The 18,461-nt window shown below is 42.4% G+C and overlaps 1 protein-coding gene across 4 annotated transcripts in view; it reads left to right on the forward strand.

The window, feature by feature from the left end:
- Positions 1–10,723: 10,723 nt before the first annotated feature.
- Positions 10,724–18,461, forward strand: part of LOC133111056 (cadherin-13-like) — a 52,334-nt gene continuing 44,596 nt past the window's right edge. For all 4 annotated transcript variants that reach the window (XM_061221216.1, XM_061221215.1, XM_061221214.1 and 1 more), the window contains exons 1-2: positions 10,724–10,871; positions 18,213–18,306. In XM_061221216.1, the coding sequence (XP_061077200.1) occupies positions 10,797–10,871; positions 18,213–18,306 (169 nt within the window). In that variant the 5' untranslated portion in view covers positions 10,724–10,796. The remainder of the gene's footprint in view (positions 10,872–18,212; positions 18,307–18,461) is intronic.

The following is an 18,461-nucleotide window of genomic DNA, read 5'->3' on the forward strand; positions in this document are numbered from 1 at the left end:
CAAGATCCGTAAGCAAATAAATGGACCTAGCAATGCCCCGTTTGCTCAGAAATTAGACCTAGGGCGGGTGGTGATTGGAGATGTGTGCCTTGGCATGGCACACCGTCCCTCATCAGTCACCGCTCTCAAAACATCCATCTTGGAGAACGGTCGCCCCAGCTACCTCACACTCTGCTACAGCCACCTGCGTGTGAAAGGCCTCACACAAAGCGGCTCCGTCCTGCAGTTTCCTCCACCTCAGCGTGCTGCTGTCCATCCAGCTCCTCTTCTCTGCGGAGATGACACAGATTCCTCCATCTTCACCTCCACCGACAATGACCATCAGCCTGCTCCGTCCATTGAGGACTTCAAGTTCTTGAAAATAATGGACAAAGAAGTCTTTAAAGACAACGCTCAAAGCTGGGTTGCACCCCTCCCTTTCCGGTCTCCTAGGAGACGCCTGCCTAACAACAGAGACTATGCACTGAAACGACTAAGGTCAGTTTGCCACACGTTAGAAAAGAAACCTGTCATGAAACAACACTACATGCAGTTCATGCAAAAAATGATTGACTGTCAACATGCCGAAATTGCCCCAGTCCTTCCAGAAAGGAAAGAATGTTGGTATTTGCCATCATTTGGTATCTACCATCCCAAAAAGCCAGAGCAGATTCACATCGTGTTCGATGCACGAAGGAATCTCACTCAACAATGTCCTGCTGAAAGGGCCTGATCTAAACAATAACCTGCTGGGCGTACTCATTAGGTTCAGAAAAGAGAGGAGTGCAGTAACAGCAGACATTCAGCACATGTACTACTGCTTCGTCATCAAAGAGGAGCACAGGGACTACCTGAGGTTTCTATGGTTCCACGACAATGAGTGGAACAGTGACATCGTAGACTACCGAATGCGTGTTCATGTCTTTGGGAACACACCATCCCCCGCTGTGGCGATCTACTGCCTCAGAAGAGCAGCAACAGAAGGAGAAGCTGAATTTGGCTCAGACGTCCGGGCGTTCATTGAAAGAGACTTTTATGTCGATGATGCCCTGAAGTCCTTTGCAACTGAGTCTGAGGCCATCAGTGTCGTTAAGCGAGCACAAGAGATGCTCTCCCGCTCCTGTCTCAAACTGCATAAGATCACAACAAACAGTGCAGCTGTCATGAACGAATTCCCTCCTGAAGACCGTGCAAACAGCATCAAGGATTTGGATTTCTCCACAGACGACGTGCCTATGCAGCGCAGCTTAGGCATAAGCTGGAACATTCTCACAGACACATTCACCTTTCAAGTTTACACGCAGAGGCATACTTTCCACAATTAACAGCATCTTCGATCCTCTCGGCTTTCTCTCACCCATCACCATACAAGGAAGATCACTGCTCAGAGACCTGACCATGGAAAACAGAGAGTGGGACTCACCTCTCCCGGAAAATCTGAAAGCAGAGTGGCTGAAATGGAAAAGTTCCCTCCAGTGCCTTCAAGAGCTACAGATAGCCCGTTGCTACACATCCCTCTCCCCATCTGCGGCAAACTCAGGGGAGTTGTGTGTGTTTGCAGATTTATCGACCAAAGCCATCGCTGCAGTAGCCTATCTGAAAGTGACCAACACAGACGGCCACTCTGAAATTGGATTTGTCCTTGGCAAAGCAAAGCTGGCACCTGTCAAAGAGACAACTATCCCCAGACTTGAACTCTGTGCGGCAGTCCTCGCTGTAGAAATAGCAGAGTTTGCCGTAAGTAACATGGACCTGCACATGAACTCTGTGTCTTTCTTTTCAGACAGCTGTTGTGCTAGGCTATGTCAACAACGAACAGAGAAGATTCTATGTCTACGTGAGCAATAGAGTGCAACGCATCAGACAAGCGACTTCACCACAACAGTGGAAATACGTCCCATCAAAACTCAACCCAGCAGATCACGGCTCCAGATCTGTCCCTGCAGCCTCATTGAAGGATACTACCTGGCTGACCGGTCCTGCTTTTCTGCCCGGTAAGCCACCAGGTAATCTTCAGCAACAATTTGACCCCATTGACCCCGGGTCCGACCCTGATATCCGGCCTAAAGTGTCAGTGCTGGTCACCCAAACCTCCATGTGCCGTCTAGGAGTGAAGCGCTTCGATCGCTTTTCAAAGTGGACCACCATCCTAAGAACACTTGCATTTCTGATTCACATCGCTCAATGTTTCACTCAGACCATCTGTGATAGCACATGCAGAGAGTGGCACATCTGTAAAAAAGCAGCCCCCCCTTCTGGAAAAGTGTGTATAAGAGTCTTACTATGTCTGATTCAAATCAGAAAGCCAGTAAGCTCTCACTTTCTGTCATTTCTTTGCAAATAAATATGAAAGTTAAACTCAAGTATAACTATTGTTGTTTTTACTGGGATCTGTCTCATCAGACGATGCTCACCTGTGAAATGTTAAAAAGGGCATTTTTCCCTATCAGAAGGCAGTCCAAAAAGCAATGGTACAAAATACAATCCAAGAATCGAGATGCAAAGGGGTAAGTCTGATAACAGGCAGTCCAGAAACAAAACAAATGGCAGATCCAAAAACAGAAGTCGAGGTACACAAACAGACAGGAAAATGCTGCAGAGTATGGTTGGGACACGAAACAATCTGGCAATCAAGGCAGTAACCAGTGGGTAAAAATACACTCACAAATGAACTGAAATGATGAACAGGTGCGAGTGCAGGGAATCATGTAATGAGACACAGGTCAGTAAACGACTATGGAAAGCGAACAAGAACAAGAAACATGAAAACAAAGGCAGGAAACAGAAAACGCTAGGTCACGGGAGCATGAATTTTTAGAATAACAAATACAATTGGAAAAGCAAGGCATTGGGCAGAAGTGAACATAGATACAGGTTATCATTACATCACAGTAATGACTGAGCATGTTTGTTTTATAATATTTTCAAGGTGACAATTCTGCTTAGTACGCCTTTAAGCAGGTGTGTAAATCCCATGTGTTATAATGCCTTTGTGTCTGGGTACTCTACTCAATAGTAAATCAATTACCTGATGGTTGTCTATTATCCTGTTCTACCTGAGTGGCCTATGTGTGCGCATACTTGCGTGCATGTGTGTGTGAATGAGTGAAGCTGAGACAGGATGGTGCTGCATGTGTAGGGTGTGATCCGATCTCTCACACCTTCCGCTATATTTAGGCTACATTGCAAGTGCAAGTGGTTATGAGTATCCTTCTATTATTGGTGATCCATGGTAACTGGGTGTATGTACGCACCACATGGAGAATTTTTGCAGGGGCTCTTACTACAGTCATATCAATATGCAGTTCTTTCATACCTGCTTTTTGTGTAAATGTATTCTGTTGAGGATTTCATGACTGCTCCAAGCAGATTATAATAAATATATAAATAATCACCCATAAAATGGAGTTTGATGGCTTAAATGTCTTTGGTGAATCAATATGCTGCTTTCTTTTGATGTCTGTTTGGATCCACAGGGGGGCAATCATCTGAAAAGCAATATTCTGCTAAGTGTCTTCTTTCAGATTTCAGAAAGAAGGACCAGAGTGCAGTTGTAGCAGGGACGAGGTGGGGCAATGTAGGGGCAAAGTAGGGATGGAGCAGGACTGTAGTAGGGTTGGAGTAGGGACAGAGTAGCATGGTGGTAGGCAAGGAGTAGGAACATAGTGGAGCTGTAGTAATGGTCATTGTGGCTGACTGGAATGCACTCATGTCAGAAGAGAGGATGCCCTCAGAACCTGCCCCTTATTGTGTTAATTTAAGGATAGCATGGATATTTATGTACATTGTTGTTAGATCTTTTATGCTCTTAGTTTGCTGTAAGGTGAGGTACGCACAGTGATCACTGAAAGAAAAGGTGAAAAAACTAACAGTACTGTTGCTAACAGTAATTATGTACATTTGCATATCGCAGACGTGTGGAAATGCTTCTCTGAAGCAAACAAACTTCAGGGTAAAAGCTCTGATTCAGTCAGGCACCTTCTGATGGTGCTTGGAGGAGCTAATCGATCCCATTCGACCCAAAGGCAGAGCAAGGACATGAACTGGGTACTCCTGAACTGTCTTGTCTGAGATCAGTTTGGTCTGTTGTACTCTTGCCTCGCTGCTAATGAATACAAACAGGGCAAATTCATCATCTTTAATGAAATGGAAAAGTGCCTGTCCAGTGAATGTCACAGTATCATCAACAGTGACTCAAGTGCTAAATTAATCATTTTGTTGTGCCTGCAGAACATACTGTATCTGCAGTTCATATACTGTAAAATCCGAAACTCGAAACCTAGAAGTCCAGTCAACCAAACAGGGTATAGAATCGGAAGTATTCAAAGTGACAAACTTGAAATTACAGTATATGAAAATTAGACAAAGGAGTGAGCTTAACAGCTGTTGCTAAAAAGTACCGTACAAGGAATGCAGCTTACTGCTTTTGACATTAAAAAGGACAAGGAAAAATTTTGCGTTGGTTGGAAGCGAAAGGAGGTGAACGATTTTAAGTCCAGTAAAGATTGCATCACATTGGTGCCTCCGGCAAACTGACTTTTGCTTACCATCGGTGTTTATCCAACCTTGTTGCTTTTCCAACATGCCGACAAGAGGGGGGCTTGTGTCTCTTCAAGGCTTGGTCAGAACCTGAGGCTGCAGCAGTGTCACCGGCTGATTGGTAATCACGGTGCCTTCATCAGGCCTGTCTATAAAAGCAGAGCTGGCTGTATTTTGGAACACGGCTGCTGCTTGGCTCTGGCTTCAGCTCTGGGTTCACCCTCCACTCACCCTCCACTCACCCTCTCAGCGTCTCACCCTCTCAGCATCTGTGGGAGAACTTCCTATCAGCTTTTACTCTGGCTCACACGACATCATTAATTCACAAATTCCCTCGTCCTAGAAAGTGTTGTCTTTGGTTCCTTATAGTTCCAGTGAAATCATGGCTGCCACACAGTTATTTATGCCACGGTAATGAAATGTCAGCCTGTTAATAAGCATTTCTTGCCACTCCCCGCAGTGCCGGGGCTGGGCCATTTAAATAAGCCACAATCAGGAGGAAGAGGAACAGAAGATGGTGGCACTTAACCTTTAACTTGGAGCAATGGTCATGTGACTCATTCAACAGCAGCTTTGTTTACATTTTTCTGTCTGTCTATAGTGCAGGCTGCCTTGTGCCTTGTGGTAAAGGTGAGATGTTCAAGGTGGCAAACGTTAATGTCAACATATTCAAACTTTTTTCTGTTCGCAACAGAAACAGCATGGGAAAAATGCAGTTAACAAAAGTTGACAATTATTTGGCTGTTATAATACACTTCATGTACATTATAATATAATTCATGTTAGAATTATATACGTACATATGTCAGTTCTATAACACATAAGTATTTTATATTTTCTGTATACTCCATATGTGTTCATTGTATATTTTATTACAAACATTTTGCACATGGGCAGTTCCTGGTTTGTTATTGACAGTTTCTGTTGATGTCACTGCTTGGTTTACGTTGAGGAGAATCACACTCAAGATAAAGTAAGTAAAAGGCTTTGAAAATCTGACCAATGAAAAGGTGAGAGGACAACCCAAACCCTCCATCCTCTGCCACCAATTTGACATTGGAGCAGTGGGCACTGAACACATCGTTTAATGCTCTATGTTCATCACAATGGTTGAAAAATTAAATTTGTCAAAATTACAGGAAGTAATATTCTTCAGTCACTGTTCTCTTTGTGGAGTGAGGCAATCATTAATTTAAGATTATTTCTTTGTTCTTTGTTCCGATGTCATTTTCTGCTTATTGCTTTGCTCTAGATAGCCAGCTTGCGGTCTGCTGCTGCAATGTACGAATTTACACATTTCATACTGTCTCTCTCTGGGCTGGCCGGCGGGGGATGGGCTCCCCCTCTATAGCCAGGTTCCTCTTAAGATTTATTCCCATTGAGAAGTTGATTCTCACCACCAGTTGATACAGTTCAACACTCTCTCTATTTCTCTCTCCTCTATTTATTTATGTCACTCCTTCACTCTCCCTCATTCTTCTGCCCTCCCCCCATTTTCTTTTAAAAAAGCATACTGCCTCAAGCTGAAAAAAAAAATCATAATGTCAGGATATTTGTAGCTTTTTATTAAGAGACACATCATACCTTTCCAGGTGCCATGGCGAAATGCCACCAGTTCCCCGGAGGGGGAAGTTGCGGCTGAGCAGAACCCACTTGGGAAACAGGCCTGCTCCTGAACGCTCGTTTGTGAAAACAAATAAAATTATCCGAAACTGAGGGGCCCTGACACACGAAAAGCTAGAAAGGACGGCTATGACATTCCCACCTGTCTACTCGCATCCACCCACTGTACAATCAACAGATGCCAGCTGCTGGGTCCTCTCAAATAGGGCTATTGACCAAACATCCATCCATCCATCCATTATCTGAACCCGCTTATCCTGATCAGGGTCGCAGGGGGGCTGGAGCCTATCCCAGCATACATTGGGCGAAAGGCAGGAATACACCCTGGACAGGTCGCCAGTCCATCGCAGGGCACACGCACCATTCACTCACACACTCATGCCTACGGGCAATTTAGACTCTCCAATCGGCCTAACATGCATGTCTTTGGACTGTGGGAGGAAACCGGAGTACCCGGAGGAAACCCACGCAGACACGGGGAGAACATGCAAACTCCGCACAGAGAGGCCCTGGCCACTGCACCATCCGTGCCGCCTGTTGACCAAACATGCACAAAGCTAATTGCTTAAATAGAAGGTTAGCTCTTGGCCTATACTCATAAAACATCTCAGAGTAGCAGTGCTGAAATATGATCAGTTTGCCCTTTTATTGTATAATGGATAAGGGACGCATATGGGCAAGGGAAACCAGCATGCATTCCTGGAGAATCTGAGAGAGTGCTGATCTAGGATCAGTTGAGCCTTTGAGCTTATATTGAAGTGCAGTAATAATAAGTTTACGGCGTATTTTAATAGAAAACAACTGTAGAATACAATGCATTGTGGGAGTTTTTGTACCACTGGGTTTGTTTACAGTAAATTACTGGAGAATACATTACATTTTGGGATGTCAACTGAAAAAACTGAGGGATTTTTCTGATGACCTATTTCACTATGGGGTCTGATGAGACCTGATAGAGCCCAAACCTATTGCTGAAGTGCTAGAATTAGGAGGGCAGCGGAGCAGACTGGTCTGAATAAGGTTTCCATAATGGCCGGAGTAAGGCCTGCATGCTCCCTTCTCCAACTCATGAGGCTGCGCCACTCGAAGCCAAGGACTGCCTCTTTCACCTGTTTATCTGTTAGTCTGTTAATCTGTTAGGGCAGCCTGTAGCCTAGTGGCTAAGGTACATGACTGGGACACAGAAGGATGGTGCCATGTACCACATTACTGTAATGTAATGTAATGTTGTCTCTTCATCTCAGTCATTCTGTGTTAAATCAGTCTTTCCTCCCTCTGCGATTTCCTTTGATCTTCAATAAAATGTACTGATCTCCTGTCAGCAGTAAGTGTTAGACTCGTGAGGAAATATCGGCTCAGAGCTGGAGGGTGAATACCATACTCCGCGACACACAGAGCGCCGGCAGATTGGTCCCGGGGAAGAGACTCCAGGCTTGAAGGGATCATGAATCCTCACACTGTTTCAGTATCATGGACGATCGCAGCTCTTCTGTTTGCCCGAGGGAGCCTTTCAGCCACTTCAGCACTGCAGACAGATGCTGGCGGCAGTTCGAGGCAGGCTGTGTAGCCCCAGAGAACTCTCCTACCCAATGACAATCAAGAATTCAGCCACAGTCTTATATGAGCCTCGTGGGAAGTGATATTTTGGGTGATTGAGGGCCAGTTCTGAACAGTCAGTTATCCTTCTGTGTAATGAAAGTATCGTTTAGATTAACATTTTCAATTTTCAAAGCCCAAAAATTTTGCTGGGGCTGGCAGGAAAAATGACTGGGCTAATCTTTTGGACTATGGTGGTATTCTTTTAAACTGAAACTGGATGTGTTGAAGGCAGGAATGATCAAATCACAGTCCCTGAGGACTGAGAACTGCTGGTTTTCCACCCTCCCTTTACCTGGGAGTCAGGTGTGAAGACAGACTTGTTCAGTTAATTACCTGGGAGAAAAGAAAACCAGAGCTGTATTTTAATTTGAGATTTCATGATAGTCATGGCAGGCTTTAAGGACAGGGGGGGGGGGGGGGGGGCACTGAACGCTCATCCAATATGCATGCTATAGAATAAGATCTAACCAATCATTGACTTTGATATTTTTCTACATATTAATGTATTAACCACGTACCAATCAGCGTTATCAGAGGTAGGATAATCTATGTATTAGCAAGAGACTTTTTGATTATAAAATGGTGGACACTTTGTCTCCTCAGATCATGCTTGACCACCTTGTGTGTGTAAGTACTGGACTCTTTCTGCAGATAAATAAATAATTTTTGGAGATACCTGGCCATGCCTGATCATGATAAGGAGAGAAATTTCTCTGCTCAACAGGACCAAATAAGTGTCAATGCCAGTAAATCAGGCCATCATTAGGCTGAAAAATCCATCAGAGACAAAAAAATGTACCAAATCAACTATTTGGTACATTGTTAAGAGGCAAGACCGCACTGGTGAGCTCAGCATTGGCAAACGATCTGGTAGACCGTGGAAGCCATGATGTCTGTACAGCTGTTTGGCCCTTGAGCATGGCTCTTAACCCTTTATTGTTCCAGGTGGGATTGTCACCTGCTTAGTCTACTCAACTGTAACTGTAAATCATGAAAGGGGCAACTAAATAACAAATTATTATTAAATCCAAGCCAATCATCAAAACTGGTCAACGTTTCATCATGCAGCACAATGATCCAATTTTTTTTTTTCGGGCCAAAAAGAAGAATGTTCTTCAGAGGCCAAGCCAACCTATTTCGCTTACTGAAGACCAGACTGAAGGAAAATAATCCCGAAACAAGCAGGGGCTGATGAGGGCTGTAGTACAGGCCTGGCAGAAAATCACCAGAGAAGATACCCAGTATCTGATTATGTCTATGGGTCGTACACTTCAGGCAGTCATTGATTCCAAAGAATTTGCAATGAAATATTGAATATTATGACTTTATTCCAGTTTGTGTTCATCCAATTACTTTTGGTCCCCTAAAATTATAGGGGTTACGTAGTATAAATAGGGCTATATGTCACGTTTCAGGTCTGTCTTGCCATGTTTTATGTTTATTCATTTTGTCTTAGTCACGTATTGTCTTATCATGTATCATGTTAGTCTAGGTTCGTCATGTTGTTTAGTTTGTTTCTTGTTACGATTTATTTTCTCGTCATGTCTAGTTATGTTTCTTTCCGCAAACCTTGCATTCCGCCTTTTCTCTCTCTCTTTCTGTCATTCACACCCTTATTGTTTCCATTTGTCTATTTACTAAAACTACTAATGCTAGATCAGGATTGGGTAGAACTAACTAATCATGTGTTCATGTTACCTTACGTTTCTCGTGCATGTCATTTACTAATTTACTAATGCTAGGGCAGGATAGGTTTATTACTAACGATTACTAATTACCTTGTTAAACTTGTCATCCATCGCACCTGTTTTTCCTTTCTGCTCTCTAAACTAATTGTCTACACCTGTCTACACCCGCGAAATTGTCTGCCTCTTGTTTATCAACGCAACTCTTGAGCAGTTACTATTATTGATTACACGTTACGATCCAAGCCTGTTTACCGACCACCGATTATTGATTTCTGTTTTGTTGACCATCGTTTGTTTTTTACCACGTCCTCGCCTATTGATTTTGTACCTTTGCCTTGCTGTTTGTTTTATTGTTTCGACTTCTGCTTCGCCTTCGACTACGACCCTGCCTGCCGTCCGCCTGTACTTCTGCCTCACTGACAGCTCTCCTGCTACCGGACCTCCCTTCACGCCTACCGACTACGAGTTTGCCTATTCCCTCGGCACCGTGCTTTTTGTTTGTTTACTGTTTGTTTGGCTGGATCTTCGTGTATGGACTTTGCTTGTTTTGACCACTCTCCTGGGATTCGTCCCGAATAAAGCCCTGACGGGACTTTATCTACCCATTGTTTCTGAGTCGTGCATTTTGGGTCCAACCCCCACGCACCCGTCTCACTATAATTCCTAAATGGTTCACCCAATAAGCAAAACCTCTGAAATTAAAGCTGAAAATCAGCAACTTAGCTACATTGTGATTTTTTTATTTCTTTGCTCTATACTCCTGCTATTTGCAAACAACCAAAAAATGTGTCACTGTTTTTGTGGACTGCACTGTAAATACTAAATGAAATGTGCCCCACCCCCCTCCTGACCAACCCATCACTCCCCGACCATCACACTTAGCACAGGAGCGCCTCAGGGCTGCGTGCTGAGTCCTCTCTCTATACCCATGACTGCACACCAACCCACAACACAAATGTAATTATTAAGTTTGTAATTATTAAGTTTTTTATATTCCTGTTAAGTGTAATTAGACATTTAAATTTTAAATTAATTTTACCTACTTACTTGTTTTTACTGATTTGTTTTTATATTCTTTGTGTTAAGTTATTGTCAATTGGTGTATGCTGGTGTGTGACCACTGAATTGTTGAGTTGAAATTTTGTTGCACAGGTGTGCAATGACAATAAAACACATTCTATTCTAATAAAAAGCATTCTATTCTATAATTCAAAAGGTTCTCTACCTCACCCAGTTTTCTCCATGTCTTCAACACAGCACTGTGCATTCTTAGTATAAAACGGCTGCGCATCGACGCTTCCACCATCAGTTGCAGATCTGGCGGTTCGACTCAGGAAGTTCCTTTTGAATTTTTTTCAAACCGAGAAAATGGGGTTTGGGATCTGCGTTCTCATGACCATGGCGTTAGAAACTCGCGTTTTTATGGCTCTCCTAATCTCTCAGGTAAACGTGACTACTTCTACTCCAGTCCGAGTCTCATCGTCTCTCGATAGCCTTCTTTTAAGACCTAATTGTCAAAGTCATGTACATTTTACGCATTGTATATGTATTGCAAAAAGCAAAATCTTAAAATACAAATATCTTACATTATAGCTACCAGCGTATATAGATTTATACAATTTTGTTTCGTATTCTGTTTCCCTAAATGTGCTAATTATGAAGCTAAATGCTGATGTTAAGGCTACTTGTCTTTAGGGCATTATTGATGCGTGAAGTTTGAAATGTTTTGTTTGTGGTTGTAGCCTACTGTATTTATAAATTTTCTTTTTTTTCTGTTCTTCTAAAAGCCCTTCCCATAAAATCCCTGTAAACATTTTTTTGTGTGGTGAAAAGTCGAAGCGTCTGCTAGGTTTTCATGCAAGTTCAGTAGAACATATCACTAGGAACTGGACTGGCAAAAATGGTATACTATACGTGGAAGTAGTAGCCTAGTAGCAACTTTTCCGGCAGCTATGAGAAAATAAAAGCTAAATTAGACTAGACAAAAACTAATTGTTCTCCTCATAGGATTAGCCTATAGTCCAGTAGGCGTTACCAACCATGACCATTGCATGCACACTACAATCTTCCTTTATATAGGAATACGTCCATGCACGACCCTTTTTTTAATTTATTTTTTTATATGGCCGAGGCGGATTCATAGCTGTGTTATACAAAAGTCAGTTCAAATCTAACACTGTATCGGTGAATGATTTCTCTTCTTTTGAAGTGCTTACTCTGTATTGCAATACTCCTGTTCCGTGTGTGGTGGTTTATCGCCCCCCCAAACCAAACAAGGATTTTATTTTATAATTCTCAGATCTTTTATCTTTTTTGGTGTTAAAATATGACAAATGGATTATTGCTGGAGATTTCAATCTTCACGTGGATGACATATCAGGTTCGGCTTCCACCGAATTCTTGGAACTAACAGATTCTTTTAACCTAGTGCAACACGTGTCAGGTGCAACGCACAATAAAGGGCACACGCTAGATTTAGTGTTTACGCTTGGTATGGAACTAAATAGCCTTGAGAAGAAAGACATTTGTGTCTCAGATCATCTCAGCATCTTATTTGATGTCCAACTTCCAGTTATATGTACAAATGTTAAATGTGTTTTTCGTTCTCGATTCATCAACATACAAACCCCGCTATTAGACACAGAGGAATTAGTAAAACATTTTAATAGTGTATGCTTGGGCATACTAGATGATATCTCTCCTTTTAAAATTAGGTCAAAGTCAACCGTAAAGAGACTCCCTTGGCTTTACGATAATGATTTACAAAATTTAAAGAAAGAACGAAGGCAAGTTGAACGAAAATGGAAGACATCTAATTTACATGCTGACTATCTTCATATGAAAGATTTGTTTACAAAATTTGTAAGTTTGTTTCAAACTATCGACTACATTTTAAATCCCTCTCCGAATGTTTTTTCTGAATCCTCATCTGAGCTCTGCCAGAGGTTTTTAACATTTTTATTTATTTATTGAAAAGATCGATAATATCAGAATTAGAATCACTCCCTCTGCTCACATTATGAATGTTTCTTGCCATACCTCTGCTACATTTAGCTCATTTGAATCCATTGCAATGGTAGACCTTAATGATATTATTTCTGACATGAAGCCTTCCTCCAGTCCTATGGATGTCATCCCGACTAAACTCCTGAAGGATGTTCTAGGAACTATAGGTCCAGACATTGTTTTGATTATAAATAGCTCATTGGCCTCAGGGTGTGTACCCTCTCATTTTAAATGCGCTTCAATCCAGCCTCTTCTTAAAAAAACAAATTTAGATGCTTCACTTTTAAATAATTTTAGGCCTATTTCAAAGCTTCCTTTTATTTCAAAAATTCTAGAAAAGGTGGTCTCTAAACAATTGATAGCATTTATGAACAAAAACAGCCTGTTCGAAAAATTCCAGTCAGGTTTTCGGGCATTTCACAGCACAGAGACTGCCCTTCTAAAGGTAGTTAATGATCTACTGCTGAATGCAGACTCTGGTGAAACATCCATTTTAGTTCTTCTTGATCTTAGTGCAGCGCTCGATACAGTTGACCACTCAATCCTCATCGATAGACTTAAAAACTGGGTTGGCATTTCTGGGATTGCACTGGAATGGTTATCCTCATATCTGTCGAATAGAACCTTTTCTGTCTCCATAGGTAATTCAGTTTCCTTGTCTGCTATTTTAACTTGCGGTGTTCCTCAATGATCTATCCTCGGACCCATTTTATTTTCTATTTCTATTTTTTTGTGTATTTTTATCTCTTTTTATATTTTATTGTTGCTGTCTTGTCTTATTCTTGTTTTCTTTTTGTGTGCTGCTTGTGAAGCACCTTGTGCTCTTATGCTTGAAAGGTGCTGATATAAATAAAATTTACTTACTTACTTACTACTAACTGAAAATTGGATTTTGGCCAGGGGGTGGTTAATATGTTGACCAATGTTCTTGACACTAAGGCTCATGACATTTTATTGAGCATATTCGGCCAATGGCACTGAACTATAAATAATTGTTACTGATTTGCCAAATCTTGGCCAGGCAACTTTATACATTTTGGAGTGTCATACCTGCAGGATATGTAATGATGTAATGATTTGTGTGTTGATGATAGGGAATTAAGCACATGCTTTGTTTCTGTCTAATTCATATATTCTACCCCCTCCCCCCAAACACACACCTCACATGGAAAACACATAAAATATAAGAACCAACAAGTGTGTGTAAGTTACACACACTCGCTCACACATACAAAAAGTCATGAAAATCACCTTTTGCCAAATTAGAGACGACTCAATTGCTGTCTTTAGACGGGTGTAATTTCCCAGGGTGCAATAACGATAATATTCAATCAGCATCATTGCTAAATATAATCATGAATATATTCACAAGTATTATCCTACAATCAGTCAGAATTATTACACCCGCTCTGCCCACCTCACCATGCCCCTCTGCCTATCACCAAATATGAAATATGAAAACCTTTTGGGGACTGAATTCTGCCTGGTAGCTTTAATGTGTGCAGGTATTCTTAGGAGTTCCTGTGTGGGAGAAGGGAGTTTGCATACAAATCGATTTGGACCACCTTGTGAGTTTTAAGAAGGCTGACAAAATTTTTGGAAACAATAATTAGGCATGTCCTTACTGCCAGGGGAAGGCATCTCTAGTCTGTCATTGACTCCTGGTGCCCACGCACCTACCCCTATTTCCAGGTTCCCAAACTGCCCCTTTGGTTTGATTTCCCCCAAAATATTTGTGCCGTTACTGTTGCTGTCATTCATTTCCATTCATTCACTTTGGTAAATATACACCCGTTTAGCACTTCATTAGGTAGACCTGTACACCAGCTTGTTAATATTTAGCAAAATATTTAGTCTGTGACCTTCTGTCGAAGGTCACAAGATGCTGACTCAATGCCAGTGGCCCCCTCCCCACTCTCACTCTTTCTACGTTTTACAGATAAATTGCTGAGTATCTTTGCATGGTGTATCAATTCTCTATAAACATTTAACTCTTGTCAGCTGATACATTTTATCATTAATTTGTATAATAATCCATAATGCAAACTATTGTTGTTAATACATTGTTATTCTTTGGTATACATGTTACATTTTAACATCCATTTTTAGTATTAAGGCAGTCTCTTCCCTTGACAGACAGAGGCTTCCCATCTTTCATTGATTAAAAAATATTGCCTATCAGATGTGGGGTCCTCGCACAGGGCACCAAATTATGTAGGGATTTTACTCTCTACGAAACTGGGGCGCCAGTTAATGTTATGTAGCAGTATAACTGCAAAAAGTAATCAGTCTCATAAAATTACTGTTATCAGAAATATCTAACCACAAATTTAGTATTTTAATTAATAATTAAAACAACTAATATTAATGATTAAACATACCGATAACCTGAAGGTTGGAAGTTCTTCGAAAGACTGCTTTAACTCGGCTCTCATGTCTATGTGACGCCAAAACAGACACCGGGTTTAATAAAATATATTTATTAAACAAACGTACAAATGCAGAACAGATGAACTAACGCACAAGCGCGCGTGTCCCTTGGACAAAGGAAAGGTAAAATGGGGCGTGTCAGTGATAGAGTTAGCTGTGAGAAGAGACTACTTGCGTAGTTTTACTCTAATTACATACGCGAAAGACGGCGAATCAATTCAGGTATATATATGGCTAAAAAAAATACATTCAAACGGTAAGACGGCAAATATAGAACGCAGATTCACAATATCAGTCAAGACTAAACTAAACACTGGTTATGCCTGAATGTTTGTTCTCTTACTGAGTCCATACGCATTGGATCCAAAAGACATGCTGTCCTTATAGGAGCCGTGATGGTGCTGTGAATGCGTGTCCTGGAGAGGTGCGCAAAGCTGGGGCATTCCCGTCTTAGCCACGCGTTGCTGTCTGTGTTGTGTTGTTTAAAAGGTACAATGATAAACCTAGAGGCTGACGAACGTCTCAAACCGCCATTCAATCCACTAACTTTATTGACAGCTGCATAACCACACATACAGTGAACAGCATGTATCACATGTCACGAGCCTATCACTACATCCCCCTTTCCCAGATAAGAACCCTTTCTTATGAGATGCATGAATTACTCATTCAAAACTAAAATATAGCTTTTCTAAACTGCATTACATAGGTGGAACACTTCAGGATTTTCAGGTATAAACATGAATGAAAATATTACTTTCAGAATTAACCCAAAATCTTATAAATGTGTCTCTTTACTCCTTTACTTTTTATGCCATCCTTTATCTTACTGCTATAACTGGTATGAACTGCATCTCTGAACTTATGCTTCCATGAACCTATAATAACCAACAATAAACATTTCCACTACTATCTCTCTTCTCCTATGTGTGTGGCATAAGGGATGGGTAGACTGCCCAAACCCTTAACCTGAGTGAGGGGATTATTCTGCCCCTGGGGTCACTCACCCTGTGTGTCAGTGCTCACTAAACATAGTCTTTTAGATATGAGGGAGGCTTGCTCTCTCGGGAAAGATACCGTCTCTGTCGCACTGGAGTCTCTTGACTGGGGTCAGATGGGGACAGTTGTACAGATCTTTCTTTGCAATGATGCTGGTCTTTACCTGCATCTGCTGCTGGGTGTGGGAGAGAAGGGCCAGGTCATCTGCAAAGTCAAGGTCTTCTAACTGCGTCCAAAAATGGTGACAATAGACAGCCCGGTCTCACTCCAGTTACCTGGAAGGCGTTGGTGGGTTGACCGCCATGTATCACCTTGCAGGTCATCACCTCGTAGGAGTTTCTGATGATGTTTCTGTACTTCTCTGGCACTCCCTAGTGTCTGAGTAGCTTCCAGAGGGTCTCTCTATCCACGCTGTTGAAAGCCTTTTCGGAGTCGACTAAATTAATGAATAGAGGTGAATTCTACTCCAGTGACTGCTCCAATATTATGCACAGTGTTGCAATCTGGTCTGTGCAGGATCTGTCCTTGCGAAAGCCCGCCTGTTGGTCTCAGAGCTGTGGGTCGACGGCGTCCTTCATCCTGTCCAGTGTAATCCTGTTGAATACTTTACCTGGGATGGACAGTAGTGTGACTGCAGGACCCCCATCGGGTCCTGCAGTCTTGCCGTTCCTCAGCTTCTTGATGGCTTTGCAGATCTCTTCCTTTGTTTGAACGCTGGAGTCTATCGGCAGATCGCTATCCCCTTGCTGGATGTCTGGTGGTTCCCGTGGTGCTGGTCTGTTTAGCAGTTCCTCAAAATGTTCTACCCATCTTCACTTTTGTCCTCCCTCACCGATGATTGGCTTCCTGTCTTTGTCCTTAGCTGGTCTTTCTGGTTTACTGAACTTTCCTGACAGCTTGGTGGTGATGTACAAGTCTTTCATATTTCCATGACTAGCTGCTTCTTCAGCTTCTGCTGCAAGAGTCTCTATATAGTTCTTCTTGTCTGCTTTGAATTTCTCAGCTCTTGTGCGACTGTTGACAATCTTCCTCAGTGACTCTGCTGATATCCACTGTGGTTGTGTTTCTTTGGGCCCAGTACTTCTTTGCACGTTGTACTTACTGCTTCCTTCACAGCATTCCACGTCTCGTCAATGTTTTCTTCCTCTTCTTCCATCAACTCTTGCAGGACTTGGAACTTGTTCCTAAATGTGAGTTTGTATTCTTCTAGCTTGGTTGAGTCTCTGAGAAGTGCTGTGTTGAATGTTTGTCTATGATTCTTCTCCCCTTAATTCTGATTCTTCTCCATTAATTTATTTAATTTCAGCTTCACCTCTCCTAGCGCATACATCTTGGAGGGACCTCCTGAACTTCTTTGCGATGCGCACGTAGTCTATCTGGTTTTCGGTGGAGAGGTCCGGTGAGACCCAAGTTGCTTTGTGTATTATTTTGTGAGGGAAAATGCTTCTGCCGATGACCAGGTTGTTAGTGGTGCATAGGTCTGCAAATCTCTCCCCGTTGTCATTCATCTCTCCTAGACCTTGCTTTCCCATTATCTCCTTATAGCCCCTGTTGTTGCTTCCTACCTTGGTGTTGAAGTCTCCCCTTATGATGGTGATGTCTCTTCCTGGGTATTTCTGAATGATGTCCTGCAGTCTGCTGTATTATTCTTCCTTTCTCTCTTCATTGCTGTCATTTGTCGGAGCATAGCGCTGAATAATGTTCATGTTGATTTTAACCTTCTTAGTTCTAAAGGAAGCTGAAATTATCCTAGGATCATGTGCCTCACATCCAATGAATGCTCTCTGGGGAGCCTTGGACAGTGTCAAGGCCACTCCCTGGGTATGGTGTGCATCGTCCTCTCCATGGCCTGAGTACAGCATCATCTCTCCTGTGGCGAGCCTCTTGTGGCCGGATCCAGTCCATCTTGATTAGCTGATTCTGAGTATTGCGAGATTGTAGTTCCTCATCTCGGCAGCCACTTGCACAGTCTTTCCAGCTTCATACATGGTCTTTACATTCCATGTTCGATAGCCCTGGTTGAGATTATGGTGGTCGGCAGGGTAGCTTCCGGATGTTTCTGGCTTTCTCCACACTGCGTATTTCAGTGAGATGCCTCATGCATTTTGTATTGGCCTGTTCATGTTCTCATTTTTGTCTTTTGAAACTTGTTCCAGTGCATCTTGTGACACTCTCCCGTTGTCGACACAATGTAATTTTATGTGTGTCTCGTAAGAGTGTCGGTGTCAGACATTGAAAGATGATTGAAATGAAGGGGAGTTACGATGCTCATTTTCATAGCTTGATTAGATTAGTAGGGGAGGTGTGATATGGGAGCCAGATGCTGTTGTCTCCCATTCTCCTCTGCAGGTGCTCCACAGCGGGGCCTGGGGAGACTTGGAGACAGACGGCCTGCCTGGAGTGCACTGTGATGGGCCTCAGGGGGAGGCGTCTTCCCATCAAGGTGAGCGAAATGCCCTGTACAGTCTCATCTCCCTCCTTTCTCTCTCACGCACTCTCTATCTCCCTGCCCTCTTCCTCTCCCTCATTTTCTTTATATCCCTCTCTCCCTCTATTTCTACCTCCCTTTCTTTTTATCTCTCTCTGTCTTTCTCTCAC

Source organism: Conger conger, chromosome 15, assembly GCF_963514075.1.
Source record: "Conger conger chromosome 15, fConCon1.1, whole genome shotgun sequence".
Lineage (NCBI taxonomy): Eukaryota > Metazoa > Chordata > Actinopteri > Anguilliformes > Congridae > Conger > Conger conger.